The sequence below is a fragment of the Panthera onca genome, chromosome D1 (assembly GCF_046562875.1).
Source record: "Panthera onca isolate mPanOnc1 chromosome D1, mPanOnc1 haplotype 2, whole genome shotgun sequence".
Taxonomy (NCBI): domain Eukaryota; kingdom Metazoa; phylum Chordata; class Mammalia; order Carnivora; family Felidae; genus Panthera; species Panthera onca.
This window is the reverse complement of record NC_138348.1, coordinates 42,889,743-42,911,217: the sequence shown is the minus strand read 5'-3', so window position 1 is coordinate 42,911,217 and position 21,475 is coordinate 42,889,743. Positions and strand designations below refer to the sequence as shown.

At 38.1% G+C, this 21,475-nt stretch overlaps 1 protein-coding gene across 17 annotated transcripts in view; it reads right to left on the bottom strand.

Annotated features, from left to right (window-relative positions):
* SOX6 (SRY-box transcription factor 6) overlaps positions 1–21,475 on the bottom strand; it is a 693,831-nt gene that overhangs the window by 68,814 nt on the left and 603,542 nt on the right. For 16 of the 17 annotated variants that reach the window (XM_078433264.2, XM_078433262.2, XM_060606110.3 and 13 more), the window contains 3 exons: positions 20,927–21,076; positions 14,854–15,037; positions 11,652–11,839 (listed from right to left, as the gene is read on the bottom strand). In XM_078433264.2, coding sequence (XP_078289390.1) covers positions 11,652–11,839; positions 14,854–15,037; positions 20,927–21,076 — 522 coding nt within the window. The remainder of the gene's footprint in view (positions 1–11,651; positions 11,840–14,853; positions 15,038–20,926; positions 21,077–21,475) is intronic. The other variant, XM_060606127.2, reaches the window with a different exon arrangement.

Sequence of the window (21,475 nt, the reverse complement as noted above, 5' to 3'; positions counted from 1 at the left end):
TTTAGATAAGGAAACTGAAGCTCTGAGATTCTTAGTTTTTTTAAGAGAGATTGGGCATGAGAGCAGGGGGAAGAAGGAGAGAGAAAGAGAGAGAGGGAGAAGCCCAGTGGAGGCTCACTCCCACGACCTTGGGTTCATGACTTGAGCCAAAATCAAGAGAGTAGGGTGCTCAATGGACTGAGCCACCTAGGTGCCCCAAGGCTCTGAGATATTAACCAAATAAAGATAAAGCCAGTGTTGAACACTGGTTATCTTTGTACCACACATGTCCAATACTGTGCTTTGTATATAGTAAGTACTTAATTAAAATGGAATGGAAATGAAAAATAGTGTGTTCATGGGATAAAGAACACAGTGTCAGTCGTAAGACTCAAACTAAGGCAAAGAAAGCTAGGTAAAAATGGATGGATCTAAAGATAAGTGACAAGGTCTGTTAAGAAACAGCTCTGCAAAATTACTATAGTTCTAAAACCGAACATTGTAGGAACATTCTTGAGGATGTTTCAAGCTTTTATGTAGACCCGTAGAAGAAAACCCATGTTTCTCCTGAGAAACTATTTTATTTATATAGCAGAAAATTGTACATAGTAGAAATTTTTTTACGTAGTAGTAGTGGATCTTATAACACATCTCCTTTTTGCCTCATTACCAGGAAGCTCACAATCAAGTCGGTGGCCCATCTCCAGCAATTACATAAAGACAAGAATTTTATGCACTATCTCCTCTCTAGTTTTTAGCTTGTTTCATTGTATATATCACTGCAAACCACCCAAAGTTGTTTTTGCATTAAGGTAAGGTACAAATATAATAGAAGTTTATTAACTTTTTCCTCATTAATTCAAATAGAATCAAACTAATAATCATTTCTAAATGTACAGAATGCCTGATCTGTAAAGGCTGTTCTTAAAGTTAGAGTGAATGTAATTAAAACACAAATTGCATGTTATATATTTCATGATCTAGAATAGCATGTATCTGAAGTATCCCCACTGGCAATGTCAAAAACCCTTTCACAAGGGTCACTAGATCAAAACTGTTTTCATAACAATACTAAGACGTTATTTGCCTATTTTCCAACGAGTGTGAAAGAGTTTCCCAGAAGCTACATGGCATTGTGATACAGCAATACATTGAATGAAGAAGCAGGAAGGAGATTTGAGCTGTCTTCCACTAAGCCAGACATTAAAGAGATTTGCAAAAACATAAAGCTATCCTTCTTACTATTTTTTATTTTGAAAAATATGCTTAGTGCTCAAAAAGTGTTATTTATATTAACATCTAATAGGCTTATAATTGTTATTTTAAAAATAAACATATTAATTTTCAGTTTTAATATCTCTTGTGATAAATATTGGTAAATATTTCCCATATAAATAGACACTCCTTGGGGTCTTCAATAATTTTAAGAATGTAAAGGGGCCCTGAGACCAAAATAAGTTGAAAAGAGCTAATCTAAAAGGGCTGAGAGTTTAGATCTAGAAGAGATTAGATCTAGAAAGATTAAGTGTTAAGGAGTACCTGCCATAGTGGTAGGTTAGGTCTATAAAACCCTTATTGCTACTAAATTTGCTCCATACATGCCCAAACCAACAACTCTATGTGAAATTATTAATTTGGATGCATCGAATTTGAACACTGTCACTGGGAGATCCATTAACTGAACATGGGCTTTTGACTTAAAACACCTGTAAACAAAAACTTAAAGTCTTATATTTGCTCCTCCCCGCGCCCCCCCCCCCCATCCCTAGGAAGTATCTTAAACCTTGCAAACCTTGTAAAAAATATAAATTCTCACCATTCTTCCATTTAACGTGTAGAAAAGTAAGGAGCCAAGCAAGTTTGTTGTTGTTTTTTATGAATTAGGTCTTAAACTAGTAGCTAGGCAACAAATCAAGTAGCCCTGACAACAAAAATAAAAGGAGCCCAATGATTATATTCAGCCAGGAGCCTATACACAACACTGCATAGTTGCCCAATGTTCTTGGTTCAAATGTAAAATCTAACATTAATAAAACTTAAAGTTTTTTCTAGTATTTTAGCATTTTTGTTCTGCAGAAGCTATTTTAGAAAAACACTATCGCAAGTATAAACAGAAAGATTCTTTACAAGGAAATATACATGAAGCATATATATCTAAGTAGACCTATCTCATGATTTTAGCACTCACTTCATTAAAATTGATGTTTGAAACTCAGATGAGTGTCTTGCTTTAGATTTTAAGTGAAGTTGCCTTGTCAATCTCACAGAAATGTAGGGAACAAATGAGACAATGGACAGAGGGAATGTTGGAGCAAAGTGATCTAGAGCTGGTCTTAGTTTCTTGATCTGCAAAACAAGGATAGTAATACCTGTATCTCTGAATTTGGAAAGGTTCAAGAGATATAATACATGTAGTAGTGTTTTTTAAGCTCAGAAGCACTATAAAAACAAAACACACATGTTGTTATGATGTGAAAAGTACTACATAAATTTTATTTATTTATTTATTTATTTATTTATCTATTTATCTATTTTTAAGTTTATTTATTTTGAGAGAGAGAGAGCACACATGGGAGGGATGATAGAGAGCAGAGGGGCAGGGAGAGAGAGAATCCCAAACAGCTTCCTCACTGTGAGGAGCCTGGTGTGGGGCTCAAACTCACGAACCATGAGATCATGACGTGAGCTGATAGCAAGAGTCAGACGCTTAACTGACCGAGCCACCCAGGTGCCCCCATAAATGTTTTTTAAAAGCCAACTACTTAGCATAACACTCTCCAGTTCCATCCATGTTGCTACAAAAGGCCATATTTCATTCTTTCTCATTGCCAAGTAGTATTCCATTGTGTAGATAAACCACAATTTCTTTATCCATTCATCAGTTGATGGACATTTAGGCTCTTTCCATAATTTTGTTATTGTTGAAAGTGTTGCTATAAACACTGAGGTACAAGTGCCCCTATGCATCAGCACTTGTGTATCCCTTGGGTAAATTCCTAGCAGTGCTATTGCTGAGAAACTTAACAGAAGACCATGGGGGAGGGGAAGGAAAAAAAAAAGAGAGGGAGGAAGCCAAACCATAAGAGACTCTTAAAAACTGAGAATAAACTGAGGGTTGATGGGGGGGGGGTGGGAGGGAGGGGCGGGGTGGATGGGTGATGGTCATTGAGGAGGGCACCTGTTGGGATGAGCACTATTTCCATTGTATGGAAACCAATTTGACAATAAATTTCATATTAAAAAACAAAAAAGCAAAAAATAAGCCAACTACTGCTCTGCTTTGCAAACGAGGATGTTATGATTAGAATTTGTTCCCTTACTATAAAATATCTAATGTGTCCAAAACCCTTAAGGCACAAGTTGTTATCTTGGGAATAGCTTGACATAGAAAAAAGCACTGCAACTAAACATACTAGTCAACTGCTTACAACGACAACCACTTTGATTCATCAGTACTCTGTACACCTTTGGAAACAACAAAACCTCACTAGTCTCTGTGCTGGATAAGAAGCTCATTCATTCCAAACACACCTTGCTAAACAATTTGCTCACAATCCCTTTTCACTTATTGTTGCATGGCTCTATCGATCTTCTGTCTGAACTTATCCTGTCATACAACAATGAATATCTGAATCAACTGTATATATAAGTAACAAAGAGCTGTGGCAATTGACAATGCAAAGCGGAAGACATCCAGTATGTTTTTCATTTCCAATAAAAGGGGGCAGTATTACATCAGTGTAATACTGATGTACTGTTCTGATATTTTTGCAAAGTATGGTTGAAGAGTAAGAATCTACACTTTCAAAAATTGAACAACTGCTGTTTTTGAACAAATAGAAACAAGTTTGCAATGTGCCTCAGAGACTGAATGATTATTTTCCCATTAACTTGATTGAGAAAGATATCATTTGGCATGAGAAATGTATATAGGTATCAAGAATCAGGTTAAATATTTTCAAATATAATAGATTTAAATTTTGGTTTTTGGAGATATATGAAAATATATATTAAATTAGTAAGGACAAAATCTTCCTAGAACTCTAACATAATCAAATTTAAACATTATCATGTTGGTTGTGGCCAGATTCTAGCAGGTAGCTAGTGTATCCAGGTTACTCTAAGAATGAAAAAGAAAAGTGGGTATCTTGACTTCATAAGAAGGTGCTGTCAGCTTCTTGGTAACCTTCCATTCTAAGACATTTGGGGAGCAGTAGGTTAACCCCTCCACCACTGGAGAGCACCAAAGGGTGAAAATTTAACAAAATTAACAATGATTTGCCAACCTGTCTGAGGTCTTAAAGTAAGTAAGCACCTAATATTAAATGAGCATCCCCTGTGTCATATATGTGCTCTACATATTTTTTCCCTCAAAATAATCCTTCAAGGAAAGGGTAATTATCTCCATTTTATAAGCATGTTTATTGAGACTCACAGACATTAAATAACTTACGTAAGAAACACAGCACAGGCTACTTCTAGGATTAATCCTGGAAACTGAGTCCCAGGATTATCCATACTCTTTACAAAATACTATGTGGCCTCTAATTCTATTACTGTTCCATACTTAGCCTCCACTTTTGCCTCTTTGTCTATATTAACATCGCTCAACCTTCAGTTTCTTGACTGATACTTTCCAGAGGCAGAACCAATAGACATCATGGCAGAGAAGAATGACCTACCCAGAGAGGAGGTATAGGAAGCAGGGGGCTCAATGCTTTTCTGCTTCATAGATCTTGTTGATTTTTATTGTCTGATTCTATCAAAGTTTTGAGATTGTCAATGTAAAAAGTACTGTTATGTGTAACAGTCTTAAAGATCTCATAGAAAATTAATAAATGAGTCTGGTACAGTTCTATACATAAGAACGTCATTGTCTGGGAATTAGGAAAGCTGAAATCTAATTTCCGTTCTGCCATGAACCCACTATGTGACAATGGCAAGTGATTTTCTTTCTCTAGGCCTCAGGTTTTCCTTCAGTGAACTGAAGTGATTGGGCCAGATCAAATGTAATGTCCCCTCCGGTTCTTTCTACGCTTTTAATCCCATCAATGTACTTGACAGACAGTATGACAGGAGTGTCCATGATAGCTTGCTTTGACACATGATAAGATCAAGCATTTTTCTTAAAAGACTCTCAGGAGGTGAGGGGAATAGCAATTCAGACCACATGCATGTAGATGTGTAATCTACCTATTTATGACCAACTCTGATCAGTAGGGAATCAATCTCCTGGCTCATCAGAATTATTAAGATGAGCAAAATAACCGGATTCCAAAGTAACATAATAGCTATTCAGGAAAGTTCTAACCAATTACCTAGTCAGCACTCAAACCTCAGGAAGGTCAGAGGAGTTAGAGATCACACTTTAACACTGAAACAGCGCACTCTGTCTCACCTCTCCTCTGGCCAGATGCCCTTAGCTGAGCGCTAAGGACATTTGGAAGCAGCCTATTTAAAATTCTGCTGTGTATTGTCATAACTGAAATACTTTCTATCTTAGAGATGTCAAAACAACAAAATTTGGTAAGCAATTAGTCTATAATATGATCTAATTGCACTGGTACTTAGGATAAAGATGAATGGTGTTCTTGACGTGGAAAGCTACAATCGAGGGCAGTAACTTAGACTTCTGCTGGCAGGACACTCACAATCCAGGCATGGAAGCTATGTTGAAATGATGGAGCATAGCAGCTCCTAAGGTGCTGTTACAGTCTATTGTCCCTACAATCTATATATTTAACAGACCCTGAATATCCTGTGACACAACCAACCAGAACAACTCCATTGGTGCCGTTCTGGCCAATCAAGTCAACAATGTTTCATTTTGAAGTGCTAAAATTGGGATATACCCAATAAAGTGAAATATGCCATGGATAAACACGCATTCTGATGGACATATATGTGAGTCTATATGTTATAAAGACACAAGCATCCCCACTCCTGTGTAATAGATATTTGTCCACACTTACCAAACATATAAAACATGCTTTGTATATATCTAATGCTACTAAATGTCACAAAAACACTCCACAGTGGACATTGTGATGCCTTGCCCAGATCCCACCTCAGGACTGAAAGATTTACTCTCTCAACCTGCAGGGACTGTTGGTGGTAGCCAGCCTTCTTCAGCTGTCGGTCCTCTTTGGCATTGCTTCAGCTAAAGAGAGTCACCTCACCCAAGGTCATGTCTCCTGCCCAGGGTAGCCCTCATCCAACGACTGGTTGACACAAGTGTGTGAAAGCTCACCCCCCCCCCCACACACACACCCAATTTGGGACAATTCTGAATGGCCATGGCAGCCTCGAAGCTTCCTGTGGGGTTTTCTGGGGCTTGACAGACTGCATCATAAACCAGTCCTTCTTTTGTCCTTTTCCTCCCATAGGTGGCAATGAGAGAGAGCACACCCCAATAAACATTCTCGCTAGCCTCGATCTCACGTCCCACTTCTCAAGGAACCCAACTCTGTGACACACTCCTTTGTAAAGACTGTCCAAATAAGAGAGTGACAAGGTATGCTTAATAAGTTATAAGGTTTTGTGACAGAAACACCTTGAAAAACTCTAAAACTGTACTATGGGTTACAAAGAACAAATTCATAAATCTAATTTATGGATCTTTATATTTAAGAAAAATAAGATAATTCCAAAGTGAACAACTCCAAAGACACTTAAAATGAGTTTGTCACAATCCATTCCACCTATCTTATTGCATTGTTATATATTTACCCTCTTTGACCTCAGAAGAAAATCTGATCTTCAGAAGAAAAATCAGTATCCTATGGACCATCACAAAATTAACATGGATGTTTTGATTATAAGAGAGCCAAAGCTACTATGATAGTGTTTGACTATTCAGTACCCAAATTTTAACCCTAGTAAAGTCATCTACAGAGACCCCAGTAAAGTCATCTACAGAGACAGCCCCATAAAGACTTTCAACTGGGAAACCAGGGTTTTCTGGTTCTGCAGAAACAACTTTTACCATTTACCCTCAGGGGCTCAGTTACATTCATTGTGACATATTTTAGGTCAAGTTTGGATTTATTAGTATTTTTTAAATCATAACCTAATCTCTAATCTCTCTCCTGTGTCTTCCAAAGCAAAATAAGATTTCAGAACCTCAGACTTCTCCCCCCCAAATGAATTAAGAAAAGTCAATGACCAATACATAAAATTAACCTGTAGTATTTGAAGTTAGTAGAACCTTTAGTTTGAACTCCAAATCTAACTGATGATACAAATTCAACAATACAAGGTCACAGTGTCAGACAGAAAGATCATTGCTGGAAGTAAGGTATGCCCAGTGCCAATTTACTACTAGGTATGGTGCACACGGATTAGGATGCTCTCTTCCAGGCCTGGTTGGAATGACAGAGGGGCTGGCAGAATTGCTTCAACAATTCTGAATTTATTTCTCATTACCCCTTCAAACTGAATGGCTTAAGAACACATTATGTTTTAAATATTCTCTGTGCTAATATTCCAAACAAAAATTTGTAGATGCATTTTTCCAAGAAGATTTCATTCATAACATTAATCAAAAGCAAATGATTTTCATAATTCAATAACAGAATGGTTTTTTAAACAAAATAATTTGTGTGGGGTTTTTTTTTTTTTTTGTAGAATGAAGTTTCTGAAACATATTAATTCTAAATACATTTTATTTAGCCCAGTGATTTTTCAAGTAGGGGCAATTTTCTCCTTCCTCCCCCAATAGGAGACAATTGGCAATTGTCACCAAATGGAGGGTTGCTACTAGCATCTAATGAGTAGAGGCCAGATAGTTGCCCCCACTCTGCCATGATAAAGAATTATCAAGCCAAAAAAAAAAAAAAAAAAAAAGGCAATAATGTTGAGGTTGAGAAATCCTAACCTAACCTAATTAACCTGAAGATTTCATAGCTTTGTGTAGCAACTCATCTGGAAAAGAGTTTAACCATGTGAGTTAGCCAATATGCCAAAATCTGAAAAATTGACTATTTCCTTCCTCTGCCCCTCTCATTATTGTGTGAGGACTTCTTAACTGTGCCAAAATAGTATATTTTGTTCTATATATTCAAGGTCACCCATGGTTTACTTAAAAGGTATAGGAAATAAAAGAAAATGCCTACTCCACCAGGAATGTACTAGGTATATTCACACGTACCTTATTTCATTGTAACTCAGGTTACTATCCTCATATTATAGATGAAGCAACTGAAGTTCAGAGAGGGTAATCAACTTGCCAAATATCACACAGCTGGTAAGTGACAACTCAGTGACTACTATTTCAAGTGAGAATATGTATTTTAAAACTCTTTAATAATTTCTCATATATGCAAAGAAAATTCTGAAATACTAATGATTGTTACTACTCAAAGAAAATTTCTGAATCATTAATAGTAGTTAATAAGGTAAGGAGAATAATTAGCTTTTTACCATATATTTTTCTGTATTAGAAATTTCAGTAAACATGTATTACTTTCACTTGAAAACTAATAAATTTAAAAAAAGATTCTTATAAATAAGTCATTGCCATGCTTCTCAGATTAATTTTAGGACTAACCCTTGACAAAATAGTAAAGTAGGAGATGGTACCAAGTGTATGTATCAGTCTGTTGTTGTTAACCCAATTTCCCACTCAATATCCCTACACCAAAACTTATTTATTCACTCACCCAGCTCCCCCAAAAGGATCTTATAATATTATTCACATTAAAAGTAAATATGTTATTTCATGGTGTTCTCATTGAGAAAACTATCATAGATCAAAAGATCAATTCTGTGTTTATCTCTAATATCAGAATAGTAGAAGAAGTTTGGGGGCAAGACTTTTCTTCTTTTGTGGTCCTGAAACCTCACTCTATATATAACCATCTACCCAGGAAGTTCTCAAAAAGGGGTTCTGCCTTGTGAGGGTGAGGTACTTAGTTGACCGAGCGGATCCAGTGATTGGCATGTGAACCGCGAGTCCCAAGTATATAAAAGTTTATGGCTTAACAGGTTACCAAAAGACACACATTTCCCCAAACAGTTTCTCTCCTACCTGATCTGAACCTCCCACCAAGAGGATCAATCAAGGCAAAGAGGCCAAGTAATCAATTTTTTATTGATTGTTTGATGTTAACATTAGTAAGTCAGTGCAATGAGGACTGACATAAAATTTTTTATTAAACTTTGGAAAGTCAACACTTCCAGAGCTAAACCTTCTAATCTATGTGAGGACTTTGATAATGTCCATACTTTGAGAATTCCATCATACTTCCATCCCCTTAAACCCCAGCCCAGCCCTTGAATCTCAGCAGTCTGCTAGTGTGGCTAAAGAGTATAGGGGATCAATCAAGGATGAGAGGTTGATTTAACATGAGTAATGGCTCTGTATCGCACTGTAATTGGCTGAATTGTGTCTCCAAAATAGATTTGTTCAAGTCCCAACCCTTGGTGTCTGTGAATGTGACCTTATTTGGAAATGGGGTATTTGCAGATGTAATCAAGTTAAAACAAGGTCACACTGGATTAGAGTGGACCCTAAATCGAATGATTTGTGTCCTTATAAGAAGAGGGAGATTTGGACACACACACACACACACACACACACACACACACGCAAGACAGCCATATGGAGGGAAGCAGAAATTGGGAGTGATGCAGCTAAAAGGCAAGGAATGGTAAAGCTTGCCAACAACCATCAGAGGCTAGGAAGAGGCAAAGAAGAAATCTTCCCTAGGGTTTTCAGAAAGAGTATGGCCCAGACAACACCTTGATTTTAAACTGGCCTCCAGAACAGTGAGAAAAGAAACTTCTGTTGTTTTAAGCCATCTAGTTTAGTCATTGTTACAATTTTAGGAAACGAATATACCCAAAATCTCAGACTATTACATCACCATACCTTTTGAAGAGGAAACAAAGAAAAACACACAACATTCTGGTTATAGCTATACATTCGAATACTCAAGTAACAGTGCACATGACCTTATACTTGTATCATGACTTTTTCCACATGCTACCTTAAAACTCCTAGGAAATAGGACAGTGTAAGCTTATTCAAAAGAGTAGAATGTCTATCACAGCACCCATGCTAGAATTAGCAAGGATAGAAACAAAGCGGAGGTTCTTGGTTCTAACTTATAAGTTACAGTCTCAGCCTGTAGTGAATAAACATACGAATGGAAACAACTTTTTAAATTTATTCTAAAACTATTACTAAAGACACTGTCCACTATTCTACTCATGTGTCCCTATATAGTTCTCATGTTTAAAAAAAAAAACTTTCAGAATGTGGCACTGGGAAAATACTGTCATCTCTTTTTTAAAAAAATGGCATGTTTCATTCACTCATCAGATAATCAGAATTTTTCACCCAGTGTACTACAATAGCCTCTCAACTTGTCTCCTTATTTCCATACTTATTTTTTTTCTTTTTAAGTTTATTTATTTTTGACATACAGAGAAAGAGAGAGAGAGAGAGCATGCACACATGAGAGAGGGGCAGAGAGAGAGGGCAAGAGAGAGCATCCCATGCAGGATCTGTGCTATCCCTACAGAGCCCGGTGTGGGGTTCAAACTCAGGAACCTGTGAGATCATCACCTGAGCCAAAATCAAGAGTCAGATTCTTGAGTCAGAATGTGTTTACATTCTTAACTTCTACAGTCCATTCTTGCATATTGGTCAGGATGATCCTTTTATATGTAAATCAGATCATGTTTGTGCCCTGAACAAAACCCATCCAGGGATTCCCATCACCCTCAGAATAAAATGCAAATCCTTTCCAGGGCCTACAATGTCTAGCAAGTTCCACCCCAGGCTATCACTTTACTCTGTGTCCCACCTCTCTTCCTTCTCATATGCTAGTTTTGCTACATGGATCTCCTTGTTGGTGGTCTATACTCTAAGGTCCTCTGTACTTATCATTCCTGCTGCCTAGATCCTTTTCCTCTGACTCATCACATCACCTACACCATGGTCTCCATGAAGTGCTATTTCCTCAAAGTCCATTCCACCCCATCGAAAAGAATAACCCTGTAACTCCCTACTTCCTTAACTTGCTTCTATTTCTCTCATGGCATCTATTTCACCTCCTGACTTTACTGACATGACATTACGTAGTTTTTAATTTCCTCATGGCCTTTGCTCTCCTAGAGTGTAAGCTCAATGAGAGCAGGGATTTTTGTCTGATTTGTTCACTGTTGTATCTCCAGTGCCTGGAACAGTGTCTAATACAGAATAAGCACTTGATACATAATCTGTTGAATCAAAAAATAAATGAATGTGTTTTGAAAGTTGCTTTACTTTAATTTTTTGCCCTGGCGGATAGGGAACTTAGCAATAAATTCAATGGTGAGTCACAGTAAAGAGTAGCCTTCATCCTGAGCATATATGCTTCTTCCTTCTTTTTATATATTCAGATATACTATTCCTCTTCTAATAACCTCATATATTCCCTTTATTACAAAATATTTTAAATCTTTTGTAATGGGACAGGAAGATACCAGTAGGCAGGTAGGTTGGGTGCCAGGTTGGGTGCGTGGGAGGCAACCCCACAGTAAGTGGGAAAGGGTGTATTTGTTCATCAGCAGTAACGTCGAAGCCTTCAAGCTAGAAGCCCAAATCTCTGGCTGCCTGGAAAGAGTCAGAGGAGAATGAGCTAATGGGTCCAGCAGAGCCAGTGAAGGAGGGAAGCAAGTTTTACCTTTTCATTCCTGCAGTTGTTCAGCCCCATATTGTTCATGGAAGATAGTTTCCCATCAACACCATGTGGCTGTTGCTGTTGTTGCTCCCGCTGGATCTGTTCTCGCATCTTCCGAGCCTCCTGAATGGCTTTCATCACTGTGTCCTGATCTCCAAACAGGGCAGGGGAGTTGAGACTGGACAGGATATCTGCACACACAGGGTGCATTATTAGAAGCTTATCAGGTTAGATGCTAACAAAATACTGCCACTATCCAATCCCCTGTAGAATGCTACATTCTCCAGACAAAGAAAGGGTATGTTTGTTATTAAGAAAACTGCAATACTATACATAGAGCACAGGGAAAGCAAGCTGTGCTGGGTTTTTAGCCCTTGGAGGATACCCCAGCACTCCAGTCCCACCTCCTCACAGATGAGGGTTCCTAGATTCCAATTTTGTGTGTGCGTGTGTGTGTGTGTGTGTGTGTGTGTGTCTGTCTGTCTGTCTTCTGGCTACATCTACCAATTAGATGGGGAGTAGTCGGGAAGAAGGGGGTAGAGACAGGTACGGAGATCTCTGTGCAGGATGCTTGTTACCCTGGGTACACTAATGCAAGAGAGCTGTCTCTGGCCTAGCAGAAACAAATTCTGTGAGGCTACATGTGTACATTAGTGACATCTTTATCTGTGTGCTCATATGTCCACTGCAGGAGAGAGGAGGCGGGAAGGAATACACTGCACTCCCCATTCCCCAATCACTGGCTGGTTAATGAAGCATTCTACTCATCATGCTGCCTCAGTTATTTACCAAGAGAATGACAACCCATTCCCTACCCCCAACCGAACACCCACTGCTCTCAGCTCCCTGTTTTCGTGATAGCGAGGCTGTATGTGTGGGAATGGTTTTCACATCAGTACAAAGCTCCAAGTACAGTGAGAATAAATATTTACTTTCATTATATTCCATGCAACTCGGAGGGGGAAAAATGAAATTAAACTGACTAATTCTCCTCCATGGCTTCTATTTTACTGTAGGTTAAAATTAATACTTTATATAAGCTTTTCCAATTTTAGACAGAAAGAGGGCAACTGCTTGCTGACTGATAGATTGCAGCTGCTATGGTAAAGTTTAATGCGATCCACTTGTTTGTATCCTGGGATGAACATTTCATAGCACATGTATGTGTACATGCATGCACACACCTCAGACAGAACAGAGAGAACCAGACTAGAGTCAAGCCTATGCCACGCCTCTACGTGTGTGCAAAACATGCGCATATGAATGCATTTAGAAAAAATTCCGAAGGCTGTCTATAGAAAATTATTTAAAAGTCAAACAATCACTTGTTAGGATTTAGAAAACCCATTATATTTTGCTCTGGAACTCTTCTGATAAAAACAAAACAAAACATTTCTATCCAATATTGCCTGGACAAAATTGTGATTGCTTCAGCCTATTTCTAGCTCATGATCCAAGAAATATGCTCTGCTGAAGGATAAACTCCATAAGAGCAGGGCCTGTGACATAGTCTCCTTTGTCCCTCATGATGCTCAGTATACATAGCAAATACTTTCCAAACAAAATTCAGAATTAGACTATAGAAAGGCTATTTCAAGATCAAGCCTAGTATTTATCCTTAAGTTGGCTTTTTTTTTTCCTTATCTCATAGCTTCCAACAATCCAGCAACCGTATTCACATGCTGGAAACGACTCACTTCTCTCTCCCACACGAGTATCACTGACTTGGAGTGAAAACCTCCTGGCCCCTCGAGGAGGCACTCTGACTCAAAATGAGAATAGGCTGCTGTATGAATCCTAATGTCCCAAATCTGAATGAGGAAAAATTATGTCTCACCATCAGAAGATTCACTTAACCCCAGCACAGTGCAGCAAACACTCCAACTGTGACCTCACATAAAACAGCACTGAGTTTATAGAACTCAGGTGAGAGGACCCAGATTCTAGTCTTCCTGGCTTTACTAATTAATAGCTACCTGGCTGTGAGCAAGCCATTTTACCTGTAAGAATCGCAGTTTACTTTATCATACAATGAGGGTAATAATGCACTACCACATAAGATTATTATGAAAAATCAAATGAGATATGTAGGCAAAAATGACTTTTAAACTGCACATGACTACACTTACATATTATTTTGTTTATTATAATAAGCATTTCAGGCTCTGGGACTCAATAAGGCAAGGAAGGTAATGTGAAGAATCTAAATCCCCAATCCCTTGGAATCTCTGTATCTTACAGAAAACTAAGAGGCTTAGTAACAACATGTTAATACTTATTTGGCACTCTGCTACTGACAAATGCTTTTACATTTATTGTTTCATTCCACATGTGTATGTAAATCTGTTGGTATTGGTTCAGTCCAGTCTTTTTAAATAACATGACTTCTAGGTGTCAGGCACTGTTAGGCATTTTATATGCATTTTTCTCTCTTAATTCTCACAACAACCTATGAGCTAGGTAATAATATTCCCCTCTAAGAGATTAGGAAACTGAGTTCACAAATATTAAATAACTTTCGCAGGGTCACATAACGAGTAAGTGAAGGCTCTGAGTCCAAGTCTGTCTGATGCCAAAACTCATGTTTTTCCTCTATAATTCTCACTGGGGTATGAATGTCCCTAGAGATACTTGGCAATATATCAGAGAGTGTAAGAAACCAGAGGATCATTATGACATATCTTATCAGATACCAATCTTGTTTCATATTATGCCATTGAAGCGTGTCATTCACATTTGTTTTAAAGCAAAACTAATAAGGAATAAGATGTAAAATTCACATACATTTAAAAAAGAAAATATAAAGCTTCAAAGAAACTTGGGACTTTTAGCAGGCAGCTTGGAGGTCAGGTCCCTTTAGGCCCTTGGAGTTTTCTTGATCACTCTCTTCTGCCTAGAGTCGCTTCAGCGGCAAAGCACTAACCAAACACAGAAATCCCCAAGTCTCTGATTTGCTAGATCTAACTCATCAGCATCTAAATAACCCATCCCGGCAGGATTTATATTATGACTTTTCCAAAAGTTCTAATCACCCCAAGACACCAAAAGGTGTTAGTTATGTTTTAGTAGAAAGGATTTTACTTCCCCACCCCCGTCCCCGGGACTAAGGAACACTTTGGAAACAGGGATCAGTCAGCACTGAACAGGTTTGCTTTATTTTTACCCAATTCATACATCTGTTCCTGTTGTTGACCTTTCCATTTACCTAAAGAGGATCCTCTTCCCAAACTTCCTCCAATGGGGCTGGGGATGCTGCTTTTGTTAGGCAGATTAACGGGGCTGGTTTTGCTGGCTGGGAAGAGACTCTGGGTGGGAGATGTTGGGGACTTTACAGGCTCGGCTGTCTTGGGTCGGGAAGAGAGATTTAGCGGCTGTGCTGCTGCTTCGTCCTACAAGAGTTTAACATAAATAATTATTAAAAAAGAAGACAAATGAAGCACATTATCACTTAGTAAGCCACAGTTATTTTACACCTCAGAGACAATGCCACATTCTCCTGCAATAATAACAAAAGAAGCTAATTATCTACCTCCTTGAAGATTCATCGGAAGGAAACCTCATTAATTTCCCTGTGTTATGCTTCTATTTACATTAACTGTGTAGTTGGATCATTCTTTTTGCCAAATTAAAATCTGAATTAGCTCACATTACAGCTTAATTTCCTAATGTGTTTTCAAGGATCTAAATTAACCTAGGGCATTTACAAAGAATTATTTAAAATTTCAGCAGCTCTGTAGTGCTTTTGTGTTATTCTCTCTGAAAAGTTCCTGCAACTATAAATAGGCTCTGCAGCTAATTTTTTAATATATATTTTAAATCAAACAATTGCAAGTACTTTAAAAATGGAAACACAGGCTTCTTCTGCTCTCCTGGGCCTCTGCCCAGGGAGCCGCATGCCACAGCATGGCTTCTATGTGGCTTTCTGGGTGTGGACACGCCTCATGGTCTATATTCTGGTCTCTATTCATGTTTAAAATTAATTTTTGCAAAGAGCAAGCACACATTATAATTATGTTTTACATACCATGCTATATGTAATTTATTTTTCATGTCTAAAGTGATGTTTCTTTATAATCTTTGCTACACATATTTACAGAGTGTCTATTTTAAGATGCCTGCCCTTCTATACCAAGCACAGTATTCACATATCTGGCTTGTAACTCTAGTGCAACCAGGAGCTTGAAAGCTAAGCTCCTTGCCTTTATTTTGTCTCATTTATCCTGCCGTTAAACACACATAACAACACGTCCATCATTCTAGAAATTTAGTTGTAATATAAACATGTTCATTTAAATGTTCAGGTTTTTTTTTTTTCATTCTTTTTTTTTTTTTTAACGTTTATTTATTTTTGAGACAGGGAGAGACAGAGCATGAACGGGGGAGGGTCAGAGAGGGAGACACAGAATCTGAAACAGGCTCCAGGCTCTGAGCTGTCAGCACAGAGCCCGACGCGGGGCCTGAACTCACGGACCGCGAGATCATGACCTGGGCCAAAGTCGGCCGCTTAACCGACTGAGCCACCCAGGCGCCCCTAATGTTCAGTTTTAAGATCTATATTATTGTGCTCTAAGATAAAAATTGTTGGCAAATGTTAACTTCTGTTTTGCTTCTGAAAAGGCACAGAGAACTTGCTTTTAATAATGCCATTTTTTAAAGCACACAGTAGAGCTTGGAAACAGAACATCCTCCCCGTTGGCAAACATGTGACTTCTCTGGGGTTCAATTTCTTCATTTGTAGAAAAAGAGAGCCTGATTCTAGCTGATCTCTATGGTCTTTTCCTGTATCAATGGTCATTGTTTAAGGGGAGGGACAAAAAAGATACCAGAACAGACTACTCAAGAAGATTAGAAAGAGAAAATAGAAATCACATGCACAGAGAAGCCAGTACACAGCAGGCATTGTGCTAGACACTTTCACACATATTCACTCCTTTAACTAGCAATAAGTCTATGAAGTTGGGGAGTACTATTCTAAATTGACAGGGGAGGAAGGGTCAGAGTGATAAAATCACTGTCCAAAGCCAGACGTGGAGGGACAGCACTTGAATTCCACTTTACTGGATTCCAAATCCCAGATTCTCTTTCTATTAAACTATCAGAGAAAATAAGTCACTCAATAACGTAGTGAATATTTTTTTTTGTCTTGGTAGGAAATAGATAATCCAGTACATCTGTTGAGATGTACATTTATCTATATCTACACGGAGGATAGGTCTCAGGAAACACAGTTATATCTACTATGCACGTCAAAAACATCTTATGTGCATCATTACAATGTATTTCTCTTTTCTCTACACTCAAAGGATATTTAGACTAGTTCCTTCACTCCTTTCTAAATAATAGTGATTTATATGCTAGATATTTGGTTTTCTCCATGTTTCTTTTATTTGGGGTTCACTGTGATTCTTAGATATCTGAGTTCAAAGTGTTCTTCAATGTTAAAACATTTTTAGCCATTACTTCTTCAAATATATTTTTTCTGTTCCTTCCTTTTCTTTCTGGGGCTCTAGGAGCATACTAGGTCATTTGATGTCCAACAGCACTGATAGTCTTTTTTTTTTTTTTTTTTTTTTTAATGTATTTCATTCTGGATAGTTTCATCATTCCATCATCAAGTTCACTAATCTTTTCTTCTGTGATATCTAATTGTTACTAATCCCATCAGTACTAATCCAGTATAGTTTTCATCTCAAAAACTATTTCTCATCTCCAGACATTCCATGTATGTGTTCCATGTCTTGCCTTATAATGCTCATATTTTCCTCTATCTTCTTGAACATGTGGTGTTTATAATATCTTTTATTTTTCAGCTTTGAATATGCTCTATTTATTTTCACAGCTCAGTAATTGCCACTTCCACCAACAATGCCACTGGGCATGGGAAGCATCAAATCCCTTGTCACCATGGCAGGCCCGATACTGGTTCTCACAGCATGCCCTTAGCTTGACATAAATTTTGTGGGTGTGTTTAGGGGGATGATTTGCCTACCTTCTCATTTGGCAAAGTTGGAAGTCCCTATAGTAGCTGTTTTTACCATCTTAACTACTAATTCTATCATCTGAGCTATTTGGGGGCCTATTTCTATTGATTGAGTTTTCTCTTCATTATTGTTCATATTTTCTTGCTTCTATAAAAGCCTGGCAATTATTTTGTTAATGTTTATTTATTTTTGAGAGAGAGAGACAGAGCACAAGTGGGGAAGGGGCAGAGACAGAGAGAGACACAGAATCTGAAGCAGGCTCCAGGCTCTAAGCTGTCAGCACAGATCCCCACGCCGGACTTGAACTTGTGAACTGTGAGATCATGACCTAAGCTGAAGTCGGATGCTTAACCAACTGAGTCACCCAGGTGCCTCAAAGGCCTGGTAATTATTGAATGGAGGCTACACACTGTGAATTTTACAGTTCTGGGTGTTGGAGTTTGGGCATTTTTCAAATATTTTGGACTTTGTTCTGAGACAAATGTTCTGAGACACAGAAAAATTTGATCCTTTCTAGGCTTGCATTTAAGCTTTGTTAGGCAGGTTCAGAGCAGCCATTAATCTAGGGATAATTTGGTCCCATTACTGAGGTAACACCCTTCTGAGGAACCCTACCTGATACCCCATGCGTCAGGAGATCTTTCCACTCTGGCTAATGGGAATACAAACCCATTCTCAGTGCTTTGTGAACCTTGTGATAGCTTTGCCTGCTACATCTGGTATTTTTCATTGGCCTCAGAGGGTTTCTTCATATGCATATGATGATCAATACTCCACTAAATACAGGAGAATCCCCTACAGATTTTCAGTCCTCTCTCCCTCTGTGCAGCTCTCTCCTCTCTGGTACTCTACCTCACAAATTCTTATCTACCTTGGCATCCCAAAACTCTGAACTCTACGTCTCTATTCAGGGAGCTGCCATGTTCCGTGTGGGTATCCCTCCTTGCACTCTTACCTATAAACAACCTTTTGACAGTAAACTGGAATAACTGTAGTACTTTTCTCATTTGTTTCTCTTTTCTCAGGAATCACTGTCCTATATTCCTACTGTAAATATCTGAAAATCATTGTTTTATATGTCTTGTCCTGTGTTTCAGTTACTTAAGCTGGAAGACTAAATCCGATCCCTGTTGCTCCATCATGGCTGAAAATGGAAATCCTCCAGGTATTTTGTTAGGCTCTCTTGGTACACAACTAGATGCTTCAATTATGATCGCTACCACCACCACCACCGTCATGTTTATTACCATCAGATCATCATCATCATGATCACTGCTATACTAACATTAATGAAACACTCACTATGTGCGAGAGGACTTAAGACTCATGATAATATTAACTCCCATTTCTCAAAGCAGAAAGCTAAGGCTGAAAGAAGTTAAGTAAATTGTCCAAAGGGACAGATGGTGAAAGTGGTAGAACTGAAATCTGAACAAAAACATTCTGATTTCCAATATTGATATTTATTGTAGATAAAAATTCTCAGGGAAAGAAGGTACAGTAAGATGATCTATGTTTAATTTTGTTACCTTCAGCAAACTATGCCTCATGTCATGTGGTCATGTTATATACAGAGGGAAAGCAATGATTATAGACAGAAATATTTTAGTGACCATAATCCTTTCAATTAGCAAATCATGAGATTATTCTCAGAACTTCTTCATTAGTAGGCAGAAGCTTTTATTTTTTTTCATTTCAAACATTTGCTTTATGTCTTGGTCTATATATTTTTACCCACACATACAACAAACAATCTAGTAAGTATAAGGAATGTTTCCTTTGTTATTAACATAAAATATAGTCAAGTCAAATTATATAGAGAACTCCCTAAGAATTTGCATGTGGTCAAGTGAGTAATAAAACTCAGTTGGCCCACAAAACTGGAATGGTAAAAGCAGATGTAAACTTGAATTTAACCTGGGAACATTTTACTCATCCAGTAAAGACTTGGTTTGGTGCAGTTCCATTTGGCCAACTCACTTCTAAAGTGACTTTTTCATGTTAAAATATCTAATACTCAATACTTCAAGTCAATACCGTCTGATATGTTCATACTCTAACAACTACAATTAAACAAAGTGCTGTGGTTTGAGTTGTAGCGTTCTCTTATTCACAAACAGAAACTCTTGGAACACAAAATAGGTAGCTTGTTTCTGTAAGTAACGCTATCTTATTAAATGTAAGCTGCTCTTGTTATAGCTCAGTATTTCTAACAACAAAGCATAAATGTTCATCTATGTCTTTGGAGAGTTTAAAGCATGGGTGGCATTAAATTAATTCCTTTGGGCAGGAATTTTGAGATACTCAAAATTTGGAGTATCTCAAAATTGCAGGCAGGAATTTTGAGATACTCAAAAACATTATGGAAAAATAATACATTTTCAGTGGCTTTGTGGCATTTGATGCTATTTTGTTGGCCTTAGATGTTTCCCCGTGAAAATTTAATAATTGCAGAATTTCTCCAGATGTAGTACTTTGGGCACATTACAACAATACATCTGCGCTGGCGTATCCCTCCGAGTAGATAAGTCAATGATACAAAACAATTGTCCCCCTGAACTATATTATAAAAACCAACCAGTACCACCTATAGGTACCAGCTGCAGCACAAAGTTGGAGCGCATCATCCATTTCCCTCTGTCGCCAAGTACCTCCTGGGTGCCACATTTTAAGACACTGAAAATTAGTGAGGAAAGGCATCTATCAATGTCCCAGCCATAACTTGGGAGAGCCTGCATATCCTCTCACAACTACCGGGCATCAAAGCATGAATAGATAATGATACCACTCATTCCTCAGAGCCCATTTTATAAATGTTTTCAGAGGACAGTCCTTTATCCACAAACCATATAAGGCCCAGCACTAGATTCTTTTCTGTCCCCCTTTTTAAAATCTAAAGTTTTGAGAACCTCCTTTTCTGGTACTGTAAGTTGGCTCCCACCTGTTTCAGGAACTTAGAGAGAAAGTGTCACAAATCTATGAGAAAGACTGGTAATAAAACCATGGCCATTCATGCCAATGAACATTAAAAAATAAAAGCCAGAATCCAAATGGGGAAAACTCTTGAGAAGTGAGTTTGCAGATTTAGGTAAAGCGCTCACAATATGGCACTATTGTTATCAAAAGGGAAACACCTGTTTCTCAGTGCTCAATCATGAAATTTACCATAAAGAGAAGCATTTGGGTTTCCTTTATGCTGCTATGCTTCCTGCTGCTTATTCCCAACCCAGCCTGGTTCACTACTTTTCTTGTGAAGCTGTTTTCCAAACTGTTTTCACAATCCTGCAAAGCAAGTACCTTAACTTGAGTTACAGGGCTGGTCCCTCTCTTTTCATTTTTTATCCCGGTAGGTGAGACTGCCCCTGCTGTGTTTGGTGGCTGTGGAGCTGATGGCATCTTTGCTCCAGGTGACACCTGCATGCTGGCCAGCTGAGCGGCATAGAGCTGCTGCAAAACAGGGGAGACAAACATTATCTCTTTAGATGCAGCTGAAATTGAGTTTCAAAAAACACAAAACAAAACAAAAAACAAAAACAAAACTTACCGTGTTGTTACATAACTACTCCCCTGACAACCTTGTGATTTCTCTTTCACTATCTTTTAAAAAGGGAATGTGAGAGCCCAAATAATAGAAAGAAAGAGTACTAGTATGGGAGCCATTGTCTTGTTCCTGGTGCTTGTAGCAGTAACTTGATGAACGTGAACAAAGGATTCGGTTGCTCTAGAACTCAATTTCTTCAGTACAAAAAGGAATTTGACTAAATGGTCTCTACGGTTCTTTCTAGCGCCTAAAATCTTTATGAAAAGTTCTTTAAATGTCAATATGTCCATTCATGCAATTTTAAT